The sequence below is a fragment of the Leuresthes tenuis genome, unplaced genomic scaffold (assembly GCF_036924035.1).
Source record: "Leuresthes tenuis unplaced genomic scaffold, fLeuTen1.0.hap1 SCAF_6, whole genome shotgun sequence".
Classification (NCBI taxonomy): Eukaryota; Metazoa; Chordata; class Actinopteri; order Atheriniformes; family Atherinopsidae; genus Leuresthes; species Leuresthes tenuis.
This window is the reverse complement of record NW_027325360.1, coordinates 5732556-5750443: the sequence shown is the minus strand read 5'-3', so window position 1 is coordinate 5750443 and position 17888 is coordinate 5732556. Positions and strand designations below refer to the sequence as shown.

At 38.9% G+C, this 17888-nt stretch overlaps 2 protein-coding genes across 2 annotated transcripts in view; one reads left to right on the top strand and one right to left on the bottom strand.

The window, feature by feature from the left end:
* The window catches only part of bmp3 (bone morphogenetic protein 3), a 458962-nt gene that overhangs the window by 321630 nt on the left and 119444 nt on the right, over positions 1 to 17888 (bottom strand). The window lies entirely within an intron of this gene.
* Positions 1 to 17888, top strand: part of rasgef1ba (RasGEF domain family, member 1Ba) — a 109345-nt gene that overhangs the window by 17850 nt on the left and 73607 nt on the right. The window contains exons 2-3 of the mRNA XM_072387301.1: positions 3128 to 3175; positions 14858 to 14911. Coding sequence (XP_072243402.1) covers positions 3128 to 3175; positions 14858 to 14911 — 102 coding nt within the window. The remainder of the gene's footprint in view (positions 1 to 3127; positions 3176 to 14857; positions 14912 to 17888) is intronic.

The window sequence follows — 17888 nt, the reverse complement described above, 5'->3', positions numbered from 1 at the left end:
AAGTTCCTTTTTCTTATTTCTTCAAAATCCAACTGCCCTCAGTAGATAACGCAAACCTCAAACTATGGATGCCATGTAAAGAAACTGAACTAAAATGTCTCACTTTGTTTGAGATGACATCAGGTAACTTTCTGAAAATTTTCCTCGCCGTAACGTCCCCTCACCTCATCCCTCTCCTACTATCAAAGATAAATTCAGTCAAAGCTGCCGTGACACTCTCCTGTCTGTTGTGTGATGTTCATCCAAAGGTCACAGCGATCATCTGCTGGAGTAAAATTAAAATGAAAACTTGTCCTACGCTCATGATAACACAAGTGTAATTCTGGGTAGTTTTAGCCTTCATAAACGAACACCCCGCAGGGTCGTATTTGGGTGGAAGACTGTCTTAAAGGGAAAGGTGGTGGCCTGATCTGGTAAATCACTTCATTACATTGTGAGTGTGTTGGTTTCTGTCACATTTTTAGTGGATGCATTGAGGCAATAACATGAGGGGTGCTACACTCTTGATCATAAGTAGTTGAACTGATTTGGTTTATCTGCACAGCTCCTTGATATGGAAATAAGCAACACATCACTTAAAACCCACCTGTCTGTCTTTGGTAATACTGTTGGAAATTTATCAACCCAGCAAACGTCTGTACTCAGTGTCACAACTTCAATAATCCAACATGAAGGCAAGTAAAACATGCATGGCTAAATTGTAACCCTAACTACACAACAAAGAAAAGTATTTATTTTTTTTGGTAACATCCATAAACCTGAATGCTGATTTAGGAGTATTTTGATAGATTTTGTCAACTACAGTGGTATAGAGCTGTGTTTTAAGAAAGAACACTCTGGCTGGAACAGAGCTAGTGGAAAATATTCTGTTCCCATCAATCATCTGTGGGATAAATAAATCCCTCCATCCAACCATCAGCGTGTCAGCTTAAGCCTGCTGCATTCGTGTACAGCACAAATGTGGGCAGCAGATGACCACCTGCTCAACTATCACCTTTACCTCCCCTCCCTTCCTCACCTCAATCTCACACCTAATTTTCCTCGCACACCCACGAAATCTCCAGATGGTGGAGCTTGTAAAATGAAAGCCAGCTTCCTGTTGAAGGTTTACTGCAACCTTCTTTATGGATCAAATAATGTCTTTGTGTGGATAGAAGGGTAGAAGTGTGTGTGTGTGTGTGTGTGTGTGGGTGTGGGGGGGGGGGGAAACATTACACTGAATTGTCTAAATGTGTACTCTGTGTGTTAGTTTTAGAAAATGTGTTGTCTGTTGCCTCACTGCAAGACGTGTATTTAAGTCTTGTGTGTGTTTCACATAAAGAACTTAATCTCTCGATCTCTTTTAAAGTATGTGTTTAAGTCTCTGTGTGTGTGTGTGTTTTTTCTTGTGGGAATTCATTAGCTCACTGACGATTCTTATCTTTGAAAATACCTCCTCGGGGAGCTTCATGTTCAGCTTTTTAAATACTCATTAGGGTTTGCTGTTCTGCCGTCTCTTCTGTTGAAAACTCTAATATATTTACTTTTTTATACTGCTAATGACTACATTAGTCTTAATGCCTGCAGTTTAAACGATCCATTAGCATTTTGCATTTGCAGCATTTAGTTTACAGCCAGTAGGGAATATAACTCACCCTCCTATTGTTGAAGGGAGAAGTATTTGTTCTTCAGCCTTCACATGATTTATTTCTGTCATAATTGTTGAGTTTGTTAGCTTCTCTGTCAGGATCATGAGGATCTGACCTCATTATTATAGAAAGCTTTGGGCAGCGATCAGCATGAGTGAGAGGTGGGACCAACAGTATCACGGTCCTGGAGCCAAAAGTTTTATTGTGTAGCCTTTTTCATATAAACAGTTTAACATTTAGCTTGACTCAAATGCTGATGCACAAAAATGCATTTTACTTAACATTGCTGATGTTAAGTAAAATGATTGGGCATTCTGTGACCCTCCTGGTGACCTAGACAGCTGATTGTCAGCTTTGCGTATAAGAGCCCTCAGACAGGTGATGTCTGAGACTGCTTAAATGTTTGACAGTTTCTTGTTTAACATAGATTATTTCTCTCCTCTCTGCAACCACCTGTCAATCCTGTGCAGAATGTGAACTGTCCTTCTAAAGGAGTGTCCCATGGGATGTAGATGAACCGTAGAGTTGTGATCTGAAAAGGATCATATACTCTGCGGTGTTGTGCCATGTAATTGTAAAGTGGTTGTTCAGTTTCCTTAAATTAAAGTCTGTGCACTTCTCACTGTGTATATCACTGTCACTCGGCTTGTATTTGGGTGTTTTATCGTGAGCGTGAACCAGTTAAGTATTGGGTTTTAAGTGCACCAGGACGTTGTGTTTTGAAGAAGATCCAAAAATGATCAGACACTCTTGCTAACCAGGATCCGAACTGAACTCTTGTCAAGTCAGCAGAGCAGCAATTAAACCCTACACTGTCAAGCAAAAAGGAAAAGGAGGACAGGAGTGAAAATTTTGTGTCAGGACTGTGTGAGAAACACAGACTTTAGACCTGCCTTAGACTTTAACACTTAGTAAATGAACAGACAAAAGATGTCGATGGCCTGATGCTGAATTTGAGTGTTCACAGCCATAGCCCACAAACCACCTTTATTATGCAGTGTATGATTTTTGGGCGTCCTCAACAGGAAGTGCAGTTTTTGGCACCTCTGTATTGGTTTCATTTTTAAGTTCCGCAGGGTGTTGTTTGGCCAGCTCATCCAAAAATAGATTTTCAGGTTTAGGGAAGTGACCGACGGTAAGCCGATTTCTCTGTGTGTATTTTGTTCAGACCTTTTCCAAGTTAAAATTAAATCAGATTTTTTTTTTTGGTTTGATTTTCTTATCGTCTTAAAAAGAGCTGAGCATAGTATTTTAAACTTTTTATGTGTGACTTAATACAGTGACGACCAGTCATACATGCAAGAACATGACTTAGTTTTGTTAAAGGTCATAGTCTCCTCAAACTTCATGAAATTCAAAGGTGTGTAATCTCTACAACGTGAGACCTACATCTCTGCCAACTGTAGATAACATACTGTGTTCCAGTTTTGTGACATAAGAAGAAATTCAGATCAGTCTATTCTTGATATTCACCATCATATTTCTGTGTCTCCCTGCAGTGTCGCAGCCCACCCCATCTTGCACTGAGGCCTTCCTCCAAACAGCAGGTTGGTAAACACTTGAAACCTTAAATGACTTATTATTACTGTTTTGTGTGTCTGCGTCCTCCACAGTTAAAGAACAGGGCGTTCACTCACAGCTGCCTGTTACAAAACATGCCACAGAGTTGGCTCACTCGCACAAAACATTGCATGCTGATAACTGAGCTGAAAACATCACATGATTACTGTCACCCAACAGTCTGGAAGTATGAGGCTCCAACATCAGAGAGGATTTTAAGTGCAGCTAATGCTAACGTCACATGTTCTAGCTTCTTTTCAATCTATTTTTCATACAAGTGTTTGAAATAATGATGGCTCAGCAACCCATGACGGTGTGACAGTGCTCCAGTGTGTCCAACAGCAGGACTCTGAAACCAAAGCTGAGTCGAGTTCATCTGCCGTCAGTCTTATTTACACCTGTGCTTTTTCTGCTGTGACATGCCAAAATGTGAAGAAAGCCCAAAGTCTCTCAGAGCTCAACACACCACAGCTATAAAGAGTGTTTTACAATGTGGGTGAAAGTCAAGGTTATTTAGATGTGCATGAGTACAGTGCACGTCAACGTAAATTGTTCCGTAGTGTTGAGAACAAGTTACTCAGATTCCTAAACAGCTGATTTTCTGGACATTTTTTGTGGTCAAGACATCAAGTGACACACAAGATGATAACAAAGAGTGTTCATGCTCTAAGTATCAGCAAAATATTACATATTTGTCCGTCTGAATATCAGCTGTCATCTGTCTTCTGCCACCAGCTTCTCATAATAATTCATTCAAGAGGTTTGGCTCATATCTTGTCCAGTTGTGGGTGGAGAATTGGTGCCACTCTTTGCTGATCTTGACAAACCATCCCTTAACAATTTGATTGAAAACAACAGAAACATGCTTTTTTTTAAAAAAAATGTATTTAGCAGATTTTCTTACAATTGGCTTGGATGGCTCTGAAAAGCATCCACTGGACACGGACTGTGTGATGCATGCCTGTTGAATTGTCATTAACTCACCCTATCCAGTGCGCTAAACTCATGTTTTTGAGAATGCAGCTAAGTAAGAAACTCACTTTGGGCACCGTTCTTGTATTTTTCCACTTTTTAATTGTAGCACTCCACAGAAGAACTGAATTATTAAAAGGAATGGGGAAATTGTCCATACTGAAAAGTGGCCTTGATGTCAAAGATTGCTCTTTTAAAACTCTGGCTACACATAGGAGTCCTGGCAAAAACACACTTGATGAGGTAGCTCTGTCATGTGAATCATGTGTCTGTATGTTGAGGACCTCCTGAGGTTAATAAGGACAGTGGGCGACTGCTGAATGTCTTTGAAGATGGTATAAACACACACTTGCACACACATACTCTTTCATTCAGAACTGAACACAGGAGACTTCTGCTTTGATCTTCTGTTTGACTGCTGTCTGCCCCCTTTTTTTCTGTCTTCTTACCTTTTCTTTTTCAATGTCACCCGTTCTTTATCTGTTCTCTCATGCTACTCATCTCAGAATGCCGTCATTAACCTAGAATACATCTTATACATTTCTGCTACATCTGTACAGCTCAATGTGGATCATTATCTGAGCAAATTGTGTAATCTGTAGAGCCTGAAAATAATAATTCCTCCACGAGAACACAATAGTGGCCTAATTCCCCCTTCATTCTTCCTCCTGCTTCTCTGACCTAATCACAAACTGTCTGAGAATGCTGCCAAACACCTTTCATCTCACGCTCTCACCTAACTCCCTTTGTCAGTCTGGCTAGTATTAAACAAACCTGAATAAGTCTGTAATCTGCTGGTTTGGGTTTCACTGTGGGGCCCTGTGAGGTCGCTGGGCATTGAAGTTCAGGGGGTTGTCTTGCAGTTACCTCATTGGGATCAAAGCAGAAGAAAGACGCCCTGCGTTGATCATTTGAGAAGCCTGAGGTGACTGCTGGGCTTTTTCTTCTTTACTGGCCAAGTCTGCACAAAGCAAACAAGTGCAACTGGCAAATTATTTTTACTGAGAACCAGTTAAAGCCTGAGTGCATCGTGTTGTGCATCATACTCAGAAAAGTGGTTAAAACCCAAATGATACTAAATCCTCAGCCTCAGAGACTATGGTAACGTTCATGTGGAGTGATAATGCTCATGTCCTGAAAGTGACCATGTATAATGCTCAGTGTTGTTAGGTTTTTGCTCTTGTCACCGAGTTGCATAGAAAAACATAAATTGCCTGGATTTTGAAAAAAAAAAAGGAATATTTTTTAAAAAGTAATTTCCTTTTCTGGTGAGCATCACACAGACACTAAATCTTTTCCAGACATTATACTGTATATGCAAAATTAAAGGCTTCCTTGGTCAGTTAAAATGACAGCATTCAGTTATTCGTCACATTTATCTTGTTGGTCCACACAGCTGCATTCAGACGTACCCTCAACAGGGATTCAGAGTGATGCTGATCGTACATGTGGCCCAATTCTGACTGATCACCTTGGTTGAAGGACTTGATGACCACTATTATTTGATCCCAAGGAGAAGAAGAAGAGGGGGCATCATCTTACCTCTGCCAAATGGAGGGTAGACCAGAAAGGGCAATTTGGATTGGACCAATATATGCCATTCATGCAAGACTGGTCACATGCAGTATATTTCTTATGTTAAAATACTGCTACAGCTCATGTTAGCATAGCTATGCTGATGTTATGTAAAACACACAGGCAGTGGATACAAGCAGCTAATTTCTGCCCTGACAGGCTACTTATGGCAGTTTGCTGGCACTAAAGTATTGAATATATCGATTCTCATCACTTGGTAACGGTGTTTTCATAGTCATCTTGTTACAGTCCAGTGTGTGTTTCTTTATTGGTTCAGGCACTGTGGGGAACAAATGCTCCACCAAATAATATAAAACAGATCATAGAGAAGGAAAGGTGACAGTGCTGTTTATTTTTTTGTGACAAGCGGATCACACACCAGATGAAGACCCATCCCTGCTGTGTATATCTGTCTGACAATGTGACTGCTGAAGTTCAGGTTGTGTTGTGTTGAAAGTGATGTAAAAATGTCACGAGGTCAGACCTAGCAAGACTGTCATCACAGACTCATTCAGACATGATGCCAACATGAACGGTTTACATCAGATGAACGGAAAACCGTTCATGTCTGATTGACTGTATGCCAAAAAGCGGGGAATTTTGATATTTTTTTGTTGATATTTAAAGAAATGTGGTGTGTTGCATACTCTTTAAAAAAGTAAGTCAAATGTGAATTTGTTCCTACAGTAGATTTAGGAAAATAGCCCTGGACAGTCATTACAGTAGTCAAATACCAGTTGGAATCATAGATCAAAGAAGACATCATTATCCTGTTTTATGCATGAAACTGTCTGGATATGGCGTGCTTTACAGCGAGCCTTAAGCAATACAGCAAATAACCAAACTGAGGGAAAGAAGACCTTCAAACAGACCTGTTGTTCATCATTAAAAGGCATCAGGCTTCAGGGAAATACACAACCAAAGAAACTTTATAACTATGTGACAATCACGCGTGAAGATTAGCCCAACAATAGTAGAAATCAATATCTTAAAGATAATCACATTTGCTGTGAAATGTAGCTCTAGCAAAATCGTTGGTTCACATTCGTAGTGAGGTCAAAGCTTAGAAAACCTTTAAAGTCTGATCAAAGCACAGTTCAAACCACTGTTTGCATATTTAGTTAACATATTCATCTGAAATCCTGGCCCATTCTAACTTGAAAATGTGCAATGATATTAAAGCTTCGCAGTTGAGGGCTGACATTGATTGGTGCTGTGCTGTTTTGTGCAGATGAGCATCCCACATGAGATCATGGCGAATACAGTCCATGTATAATAAAACATGTAAGCCTTAACAACGTATATATATATATGTATAACCTTGTATTTTGTTACTAACCCTGTATTTTTGTATTTTGACTCCTAACCAACAGTCAAAACGGCCAAATAGTTTGTTTGTTGAATGAATGAATAGTTTCACATTAGAGCAAATATTCTGGATTTTCTTTTGACAAACCTGCAGATGTTGGCAGATGATGAGCAGCGCTTTTAATGATGGGAAACGAGTTTGTCTCAGATACAGCTGATATTACAGCTGTCCTTCTCCGTTTAAATGAGTAAATCAAGAATAAGTGACATGTTATTGTGTAACTACCTCTTCTTCATCATCTAGCAATGCACATAAGGGCGACAGTCACCCTGGAAAAAGGAAGCTGTATGTCCTTATTTAGAAAGAGAAGTGACAGAAACAGATCATGCATAACTATAATACCTTCTGTGTGAGAATGTGTTGACCATATTGTTACTAGTGACTGCGTTCTGTATGTCCTCATCACGTCTGTTTTTCCACATGTAAACTCAAGGCCTGAACCCGAACCTTTGAACAGGTGCCTGTGTGCGAACTGTTTATGTATGTATAGACTAGAAAACCATTTTTTTTTTTTTTACTTTAAGCATTATATTGTTTGCTATCTCCTTGATTTAATGTCACAAATCTGCGCCAATCTCTTGTTTGTTTACTTGGAAATGTGGACTTAGCCAAGGTAGCACTGGTGCTAACTTTATTTACATGACTTTTTACATGTTGGTATATAAATGTAGGGTTACAAGCTGACTATATTGAGGAATGAAGGTGTCAAAAACTACACTTAAGTATTAAACAACCCTCCAGGAACATAGAAGCTGAACCATAGAACTGTGTATCTGTGCGCTCTCACATACACATTGCAGAATGCCAGACTAAACTTTCTTTTTTTGGGTCATAGGTGGTGAACACTGCAGACTGTTTTGGGGTTTGTGCTCTAAAGAAAAGACAGGAGTCATAGTGATTACAGCTTAGTTCACTGCTATGAGTGGGACAAAGGGGAAATCCTGTGTTTGTGTCTGTCTGGGCTTGGAGAAGGAATAGTGAGCACGTGTGACTTTTCAGCTTGATGTCAGGTTCAGAACGTAACCTTTTCATGATACTTAGTAAAGGCTTGTCTGTACAGAAGTGCTACTGTTAATCTCTGAAAGGGGATGGCTTCACATTTCTTAGAAAATTCTCCTGGTGATAAATAGAATTAATCGAGAGAGGACAAACTGCTCTAAGCCCATAGACTTCCAGTAAGCAGAAACAGAAGCTCATTCATGGCAAAGACACATTTTTCACACCAAATAATGGTTTGATATCACAAGACACCCCCCCGTGTTTTGACTGTATTGTTTGTCAGAAGCCTACACGTGTAAAGAACTCATCTAAACTCGTCTGGGTTTGCATCTATTTGGTTGTTCTCTGAATTTAAATTTACATTTAAATACTTTATCATTATGAGTCAGTATCATTTTTTATTCTCATTGTTTACGGCTTTAATAAAAGAGAAATGAGTGTTTGGTTTGTGTTTTGTGGCGTGTGTGTTTGTATAGGATCATTATCTTAACTGTTGTAGAAGCCAGCCTCATTTAATCTGCAGATTTTTTTTACATACTTGCAGAGTTTAATATCTAAGTGAATACATGCTTTTCTCTACCAATAAAATGTTTTCTGTGCTGCTGTATATCTATATTAATTAATGCACTACAAACCCATCACTTGGTACACTAAAAGCAGCGTACAGAAGACAAAGCTACAGAGCAGACGGAGCATGCCAATGATTGTTACTGCTGCTTATTTAGATTTTCTTACCTTAATGTCTATGAACAGTAAACATGTTAGGAATACTTTCCAATGTAGCTCATTATTGGAATATTTGCACCCAAACTACAACTGTGGGTCCACTGTGGCTCTTCAAACAGTTGCTTACAATCTGTTGTTTTGTTTTGATATCTTTAATTGCTTTTTAAGACTAATATTAATTTGTGTATAGTATAATGAAGGCTAACATATAGATAGAGCTGCAGTCTGTTCTTGCATAGATGAATGCAGTACAATCAAGAAGAGTTGCAGACAGATTTTTTTTTTGTCAGTGATATTCTCTACCAAAAACTCTTGAGTTCTCATCACTTATCCTGCCAGCAGTTGTTTATCTGACTTGTAACTGTTAATGTCCACATAACTATGAAGTACTGCTGTGTTCGGAGAGTGACAGCAGCTACCCCTCCTTACTTACCCCTATCCCGTCAGTCCTCTACACACCAATAAATCATAATGTTATGACCACTTGCCCCCAACTCAGTAGGTCCTTCTCATGCTGCCAAAACCGGTCTGACCAGTCAGGGTGTGGACAAAGAACATCTGAGGGGGTCCTGGACTGTCTAGTCTTGGGAGGTGAATGATGGATCTCTTGGGTGTTGTGGGTTGGGGTCCCTGTGGATGGGGCCACTACTGTCGGGGGAGTGATGTTGCCATATATAGGATGGTGTGACTGGTCTGTGAAAAATGTTGTTTGTGGTAAATTTTTAGATAACATCCACGTGAATGTCTGCAGGTCTTCCATGCAGAACTTTGTACTCCAACAAGATGAGCAGTGGATAATCTAAACAAAGCCCTCTCATTTCTAAAGCTTTCTCATTTACATCACTGGACAAAGAGTTTAACAACTTACTTAAACACTGAGGTAAAAGATTGTCTGGGAGTTCACATTTCTTCAGTATGCCAACAACTCTGTAGATAAGATTCAATTCTTGAAATGTTGAGAGGAATGTTTCATCCTTTGGACTGATGCCTTTTAGAGATCAGACCTACATCTGCATGGGAACTTGGGCTCACTTCACCCACGCAGCCTCAGCAGCACTGCTCTAACATTAGTGGCTTTGCAAATTCTAATTTTACTTGTTTATCTATTTTTTGCGTTTTTATTTGATGATAAAAAAAAAATCAAATGTGAAGTGACTAATACATTTTCCCATGGAGCTGTGATCATACATGCACAGCAGCGAGGAGCAAGAAGAAACTGTTTCATCTGAGCCAGTTCAGAGTTGTCAGTTTCACAAAGCACAACTGTTGTTGTGTTTTTTTATTTTAACAAATATTTAGAGAAAAATAATTTATTTAAACAAGGTTCCACAGTCTTACATTAGCATTTAACATTGTTGTCCCCTGTACATTTCAGCTGGTCTTCTCAACTGACCCCCTTTTTCCTCTCATCTCTGTCCTACAAGGCTTTCTGCAGAGGCCTAATTCCATTTTAATTTCCTCCCAGAGCCACAGGATTCTTGCCATCTCTGAAATAAAGCTCACAGGATTATTTTCCAATTTAAACATTGTGTTGTCAGCTTTGTTTTCACTTTGTCGGGCAAGGTAAACACTTAGACTCTCGTGATTAGGATTACTCTGAAAGGGTGGTAACTTATTTCAAGCTGAACCCCTAAAAGGCATTTAAAGTTCAGGGCATTGGGACATTAATTTAATTTGAGCTATTATGCAAGATTTGTGCTCGGCACTGATCATTTAGAGGTCAAATGTGTATTATCTGTCATGGATTAATCTGTATAAAAGCTAATGACATCAGGACTTGTGTTGCTGCTAATGTGAAATGAGCACTCCAACAATTTCTTTTGAAAACCGTAAGAAAATATTCAGGATTTTGTGTTCAGTTTTGATTAATCATACTTCAAGTAATCTTGTTTAAGTTGCCTTAAATTCACACTTGTGGTCACTTTAAGCCTTTTTCAGAATGCAGATTAAGTGCTTAGAGAACCAGCCAACATGGCAGTTGAAACGTACAACAGTTGATCTCTGACCAATATCAAAATAACAACTCTCTATAAATATGCAATCACTCAGTCGTCTGTGGCCTGATTCGCTCATGATCTAGTTCATGAACGACAGACCGAGTCACATGTTCCATCAAGTCTTTTCCAAACTAGGGCAGGGGCCGCTGTCCAGAGGTTACATAAACTTTGACCAAGTTTTGCAGCAGCATCATTCACATGACAGCCAAGTCAACGTATTGTACAGACTTGCTGGTATTACTGCTAACAGGCTCAGTGAAAAAGTTTCTCTGTAAATTATTAATAAAATCAATGATGTACTAAGACATTCATCAGCGGCATAGATGCCTCAGAGATGTGCAGTATTCAAAGACTTTAAGATGAATTTTTGTTTGCCGTTGGCCTTGTTATTGATGACAGTGTGTGTACTTTGAGTGACACAGTTGTTACATAAGCAGCTTTCTTTGCAGTGAAATATCCTTCAGATTAGTCTAAATTTGCACTCATATTCATTTACATTGTCTTAATGGGCTGATTTTCAGTCACAATTTCTTGCACATTTAACCGTCTGACAAATTAAACAGAATGAGAGCTGCTTTTGTGGGAATTTCAGCTGTATTGATACATAGTGACAGCTTTCTGTTAAGAGAAAAAAAAGGCAAACAGTACAGAATGCAGAGGCCCATTTTAGTCTTGTTGAGCAAATAGATTAAAACGGTTCTAACTGAAAAAAAAGTTGAATGTCTCATCTCTTTGCTTGTGAATGCTGGGATACTTAGTAATAGTAATATGAAACCCAACCTCATCTTTGAGGTGTGTTAGTCCAGTTTTGAGAAGCTTGAGTTTATATAATTTTTGTTTGTTTAACATGTTTACATACATTTTAAAAGTATCAGTCATTTGCCTTCTAGTGTCATGTGATCGCACTACCTGATTACCAATTAGTTAAGCATGTTCACGGCAAAATGTAAAGTGATTTTTCAGGACCAATGTTTTAGCATGGACAGGAGGGGTCAGTGGGGTTAAAGGCTTATTTGGTTGTAAACATAGAACTCCAACTTTCAGGGGTCACCTCCAGTTCAAGACAGCCTGTAATCAGGATAATAGCTCAGTTTTACTGAGCTGTTGTGAGGCAGTAGTCATCTGGTGGTCATCTTCTCTTAGCTGCTTTGTAGTTGACACAAGTCACAGGTCAAAGGTTACAGTTGCAGGTTCCTCAAGTAATTGTAGTACAGGAGTAGTGTATATATATATATATATATATATATACTACTCCTGTACATGGTAAGGTCTAAATGTTACAAAATACATAGGTAGACCAGAAAAATGTTATCCATAAGGCTTACACATGTGATTCCCATCATGTCCCATGAACGCTGCCCTACTGAAAACAGCCTGGGCATACCTTAACATCTCCCAACTTACAGCCGTGGATTGCAACATTATTAAGTGTTTTGTAACTTTGCTAATGTACGATGCATATGGATGATGACACTGAGACTTTCCTCAACAAAAACTTTAATCGACTTGGCACTTACATTTAAAAAATGTCATGCTCTACTTGCGGTTCTCCTCGCAGCTTTGCCCCTTATATTCCCTTAAAGGCACACAGAGCTGATGACCTTTGCACGCAATCTGTTCTTTCTTTTCAATTAGTCTCCTCACCAACCCATGAATATTTAATAAAACTCAGCCTGGGCCTGTATTAATAACTCATTCGGAGCGATTTGAAGGAACAATTAGCTCACTGGCGCAGCAGTGAGTCAGAAAGCTCTCTGACTGTACTGGTCACGCTGAGACAAAATGTCCATTCTCAAAGGAGGAGGCCAACTGATCAACAGCTAAAATGGCCCAGCTGTGCCAGTGATATCCAAGTTGTTTGGAAATGATATAGGTCATGCTTTTCATCTTGATTCTAAGTGTCTTTCATGCCAGCAAGCATAGCTCTTTTCCAAAGTTGAGAGGAAATATTCAGAATAGGTGAACTATGAGTGGATCACTTGATCCTCCAACCTGATAATGCATACTGCTCACAGCTTCCAGGATTTAATCAGTTAAATCCTTTTTCTCAGTAATATGGTTTAAGAGGATTTTCTCTATATGTTATTATGGTATCAAATAAGTCATTTCCCCATAGAGATTTATTTTTCTTTAATTTAATATATTTGACACTATTCAGAAAGACAGTATTCCAACTTTCTTCTTCTGCAGTAAAAGAAGGCTAAAGGAAGAATAAATGCAACATTGTGTGTGGCAGCATCAAAGTGATCTTTCCCATTGATTTCCTGTTTCTGTGTGACAGAAACAGGTTGGCTAATATGCCTGTGTAATGCAACAGCATGCAGCTGCAGGCTTGCAACCATAAAATCCCCACCAGTGCTCAGCTTGTGGAGATTAAAGTTGAGTGAATGCCCAACCCGACAGTGGTACATGGAGGCAGGTAGTTTTTTTTTCCCACTCTAAAGAATTAAAGAAAACAAGTCCTTCAAGCTATTCTCTGTTCTATTGGAAATGCCCAGAATCTTGTGTATTTTAAAGTTTGTATAAATACTAGATAATTATGTATAAAAAAGGTGCATTTTTCTTCTATAGCAGTAGTGTTCTCTGACAAATCACAAGGAGGCTGAACCGTCAGTCTGTAAAACAGGTTTTTGCTCTCCATGATTCTCCACTTCCAACAGAGAAAAATGTATCATCTCTTTGCTTCTGAACACTTAATTATATTCTTGGTCAGGAGCATTCACCTTGTTTCTCATTACCCACATTGTCTTTGTACGTGGTGACTATATGACTGGAATCTGGCTTGTGTAATTCTCCTTGATCAGCATCGGGTCATCATCTGACTTGCAAAGGAAAGCACTTTATTCTGCTCTGTAGGCTCTTTTTGTATTTAAAGCCTCAACTTTAATTAGCCTGTACGTGCCACTTACATTCAGGTCTGCATTAAATGCAGATGACTATTACTCTCAGCAGAGGCACCTGTCTCGCCATAATAAATTTAGATTTTTTATTAGCATTATTTTCCCCTGCGCCAGTCAGTTTGCTTGAGCTACAGTGCCCAAAGCTCAGCAGGTTTCAGCAAAGCGGCTGCTTGGTGCCAAGGATTCATTTGTTTTACCTTGTTTGATCAGTTGTGTCCAACAAACTTGAGACTGCACCACCACTGCACCCATACCAAAACAAATGTTTAATCTTTGCTACATTTTCATATATCTGGTAAGACTTGGCTGAAATGCATTTGCTCAAATAACATAACACAAGAAGAACACAGTATTAATGCAGAAACTTGCAGTTTACTGGTTGTAGATCAGGAAGTAGGAGTGACAAGATCGGTGTTGATAATTTGATCATTGTCTTTGTTTCCATAGCTATTGCATTTAGAGGTTTCTTCACTTTACATTTTTTTCATCAAAATTCCAGTACAGCTGTTTCAGTTTTGGTGTTCGCTCCCTGAAAATCCCATAGAGAGAAAGACGAAAAACACCTTCAGGTGTTGGGTTATTTGGCGTAGTTTTAGTTCCTCCACTAGGCCCCAACACCCTGGTTGAAGGGCATGATGACCACTGTTCCTTGATCACTAACAGAAAAGTGGCACCTCACCTCTGCTAAACATAGGGATAGAGCCAAGTTTCAGGACCAAGGGGAGGAACTGGAGTCGGGCCAGTGTCACGCATGTCAGTGCAGACATGTAGTAATTCAAAGCCATATGGATTTTATGTACTTTGTTTGCAACTGTGAAGCTTTGTTTTTTCTCAGGCTTGATAGTATCTTTCATAAATGTGAGTCTCAGACAACTAACGCTTAGTAATATTAAGTAATTTTTTTTGGGCTGTTGTTGAGCAGAAAAAAGCATGTGCAGTTAACTCCAAAGAAAAGCAGTCACATTTACAAAGCCAGCAAGAATACCCTCATCCTCACACTACATTTAGCCCCGTGTTTTTTTTCCCTCCCATTCTAGCTAACATGTGTTTGAGCATTTTGAATCAGAAATCCAGTAATTTCCTATCATTAATTTGCATCAAAGTAACATTTCTTCCTTTCCTTCCCTGCAGACAACTATTTTTGGGACATTGATGAATGACAGAGTACAGTTCGACAAGAGACTGGTAAGTGCCCTCCATGTTTCAACTGGATGGTGGTGCTCATCAGAGCTGTTTGTTTTAATTAAAAAGCAGCAGGAATTTTAATTAACGTAAATTTCTGTGGATAAAGATTCTCCGAAGCAGCAACAGATGTCTGCCTTGTGTGTGCATATGTTTCGTGGTAAAATCTGCTCTCTAAATATGCAAAATCAGAGTTTTCTTCGATATTAATTGACATTTTAAAATAATAAAACCATTCGGGCGAACCCCCCTAATGCCAGATTGCAAAAATCTTGTGTCTTTGTTGATGATACCATGTTTTTATGAAGCACAAAGACTTCCCTAGTTTTTGTTGTTGTTTGATGCAAATGTGATGGCACACCCCATAGAAAGCCAATTAAGCAGCAACAAAGGACATTACTAAGCTGCCCGAGTGTTTGCATGGCTAAATCTATCAGTGGAGGGGAGTGTGTGATGAGCTTCTGCCAACTGGCACATGACTTATTTAATTACTTAGTCTAGCAGCACGAAATGAAACAAACAGATTTATGGATTTGTTCGTTTCCCATTCATCAGAAAAACAAAGTAAAACCATCCCTTTATGCTCCGTTTTTAAAGCACCCCTGGGGGCCCTGGTACCATGCAGCAGGACCCCCCTGCTTTACCTTTTTCAGTCTTCTTTAAGTAATGGACTGCAGCAGTTGGGGAGGCAGCGCAGTGTGGAATCACAGGTGCAATAATTCAGAAGCTGATCTTAACAGACTTTAAACCCTCAATAGTGTGAGCAGACAAACATGGTCCAAAGCCAGAGTTGATTAGAGGTTTGGTGGCTTTTGTTTTGGAAGGATCCAAATGTGTCCAAGTTTGCAGCTGCTCTGAGGGACAAACTATGAAGGCCGGCAGGAGCAGCTGTTTTCTACAGCGTTTCGCTTCACAGATAAGGGCTGTGTATAAGTAGGTGCATATGCAAAATACTATTGGAAATCTGGGATTTTTGCGTTTTCGTTGATGCAAAGCATTTTATAGTACAATGACCATAGCAGGTACAGTTAACGCCAGAAACTATCAAAACTAAAATCACATACTGGAGGCAGATCTCTTGTAAGGCCTCCTAATCCTTTGGTTGATATTATGATTTTATTTCATTACCACAGTTAACAACAATCCAGTTCAGAAAAAAAAGCTTCTTCAATACATTTCGACATATACTACTCAATGAAGTTGTAAAACTGTTCCAATTCTGCTTTACGAACACAAGGAGAGGCATTTTTGGTAGATTTTTCTAGAATAGGATGAGGTCAAATTAAATCCATCGCCCTGCTCTGCATTCATGCATTTTGATGTCACCAGTCGGGCTTTTTGGGTCTCATGAGCTAAAGCTATTGAGAACCACAACACTAGATAATGCCAGGATCTCTTTCAGTTTGCCAATAATCCACTCAGTGTTAATTTTCTTTTTTTCCTGTGTTATTGTGGGGTTTTCTCATCATCTCTGACTTAAGTCTCCTTTGGATTTTACATTGACCTTACTTGAAGGCACAGGTGGAACGAGTGCAGGTGCCGGCTGAGGATTATGCTAACATTATGCATGCCAAACAATAGCTCTCTCAGTGGGACAGTCAGCCAGAGAAAACAGTCGCTATGATATCCCCACAGACGGCTTAACTCTCATGCATCCTGCGGCTTTGTAGGATTAATTTAATAATAAAGCCACAATTGTGCCTAAATCCTAATTGATTTTATTTCCTAATTTTTTTTTTGGACATTGTAGTCACGGTTGGGTAAATCCAACATTCAGCTGCATCTAACTCTGATCATGAGGTGTAACCACAGTAAGGACATTTTTTAATTCAAAGTAGGAAGAGTCTTTTTTTTCTCTTGCATGCTGTGTTTAGACACTCCATACAAGACACATTTTATTCATGCAGGCTGCTAAAGTTAAATTGTTGATCATTGTCATTAACTCTGTCTGCAGACAGTTCATTGTTGTCATTTGTCAGTTGTGTAACTCTTTGATTTTAATTAAAGAAAACTAAATGGATGAAAAAAGTAGAGCTAAATGGCTTTTGATTAATTGGGAACCTTTGACCGTTAATAAGGATGGGTTTCCCATGACGATCAAAGCAGGATGCTGACTGAGAATGCAAATACTCTGAATTTTAATGAAGAAGGGCTTTTGGGAGCGAGTGGCGTGTCTTTACAGACCACCACAGTGTCACAGATCCCAAGGTGACATTTTCAGAGAGTTAGTTGATTGCTAATGGAGATATTTGCTTTGTAGTAGAGATATACCAGTGGTAATTTTCTGGCCCAATTGATAAATTCACGCTAGCAAAGGTGGCTGTAATTTTTGGCCAGTTTTGTTTTTTACTTTTTTTTTTTTTCTTGATTTTTTTTTATGCTGAAGGGATATTGATATTAATGCCATTATTTATGCTTTCTATCGATCCAGTCCTTTATTGATTCCATTATTGATTTATAACTAAATTGTGTATAGGTAAATAAGGACACTGGACAGATCTTCTGCATCAACACAACCACTTACTATCTGAAATGTCAAACAGAATTAACTTTGGGTTTGTATCAGTGTCAATGGCATTCAGATAATGTAAATTGAATACTGAAATGTTTTAAAATATCAATGAGCAACCTGGGAATTCTAAATCATTTTCGCCTCCCATCTCAGAAAAATACATGTGATAAAATGCTGTAATACAACAGCCATTATTTAATTGTATCGTAGTTTCCATTTAAAACGGTCCTGCACAATAGAAAAAAACGCATTTTGGGTAACATTTGCTCTGTCTCATGAAATAGTGTAACTTACTGTGAATAGTCTTGTATTCTTGTAAGGATTTTTGATCATGGGTAAATAATACTACCCAACTAAACAGTTGCCTTAACAAACCACCAAAAACATTAAGTAAGAACTATGCAATGTCCTCTTTTAGTATTTTGCATTGCAACAGTAGTACATAGTAAACACACACTGTAGGAAAAA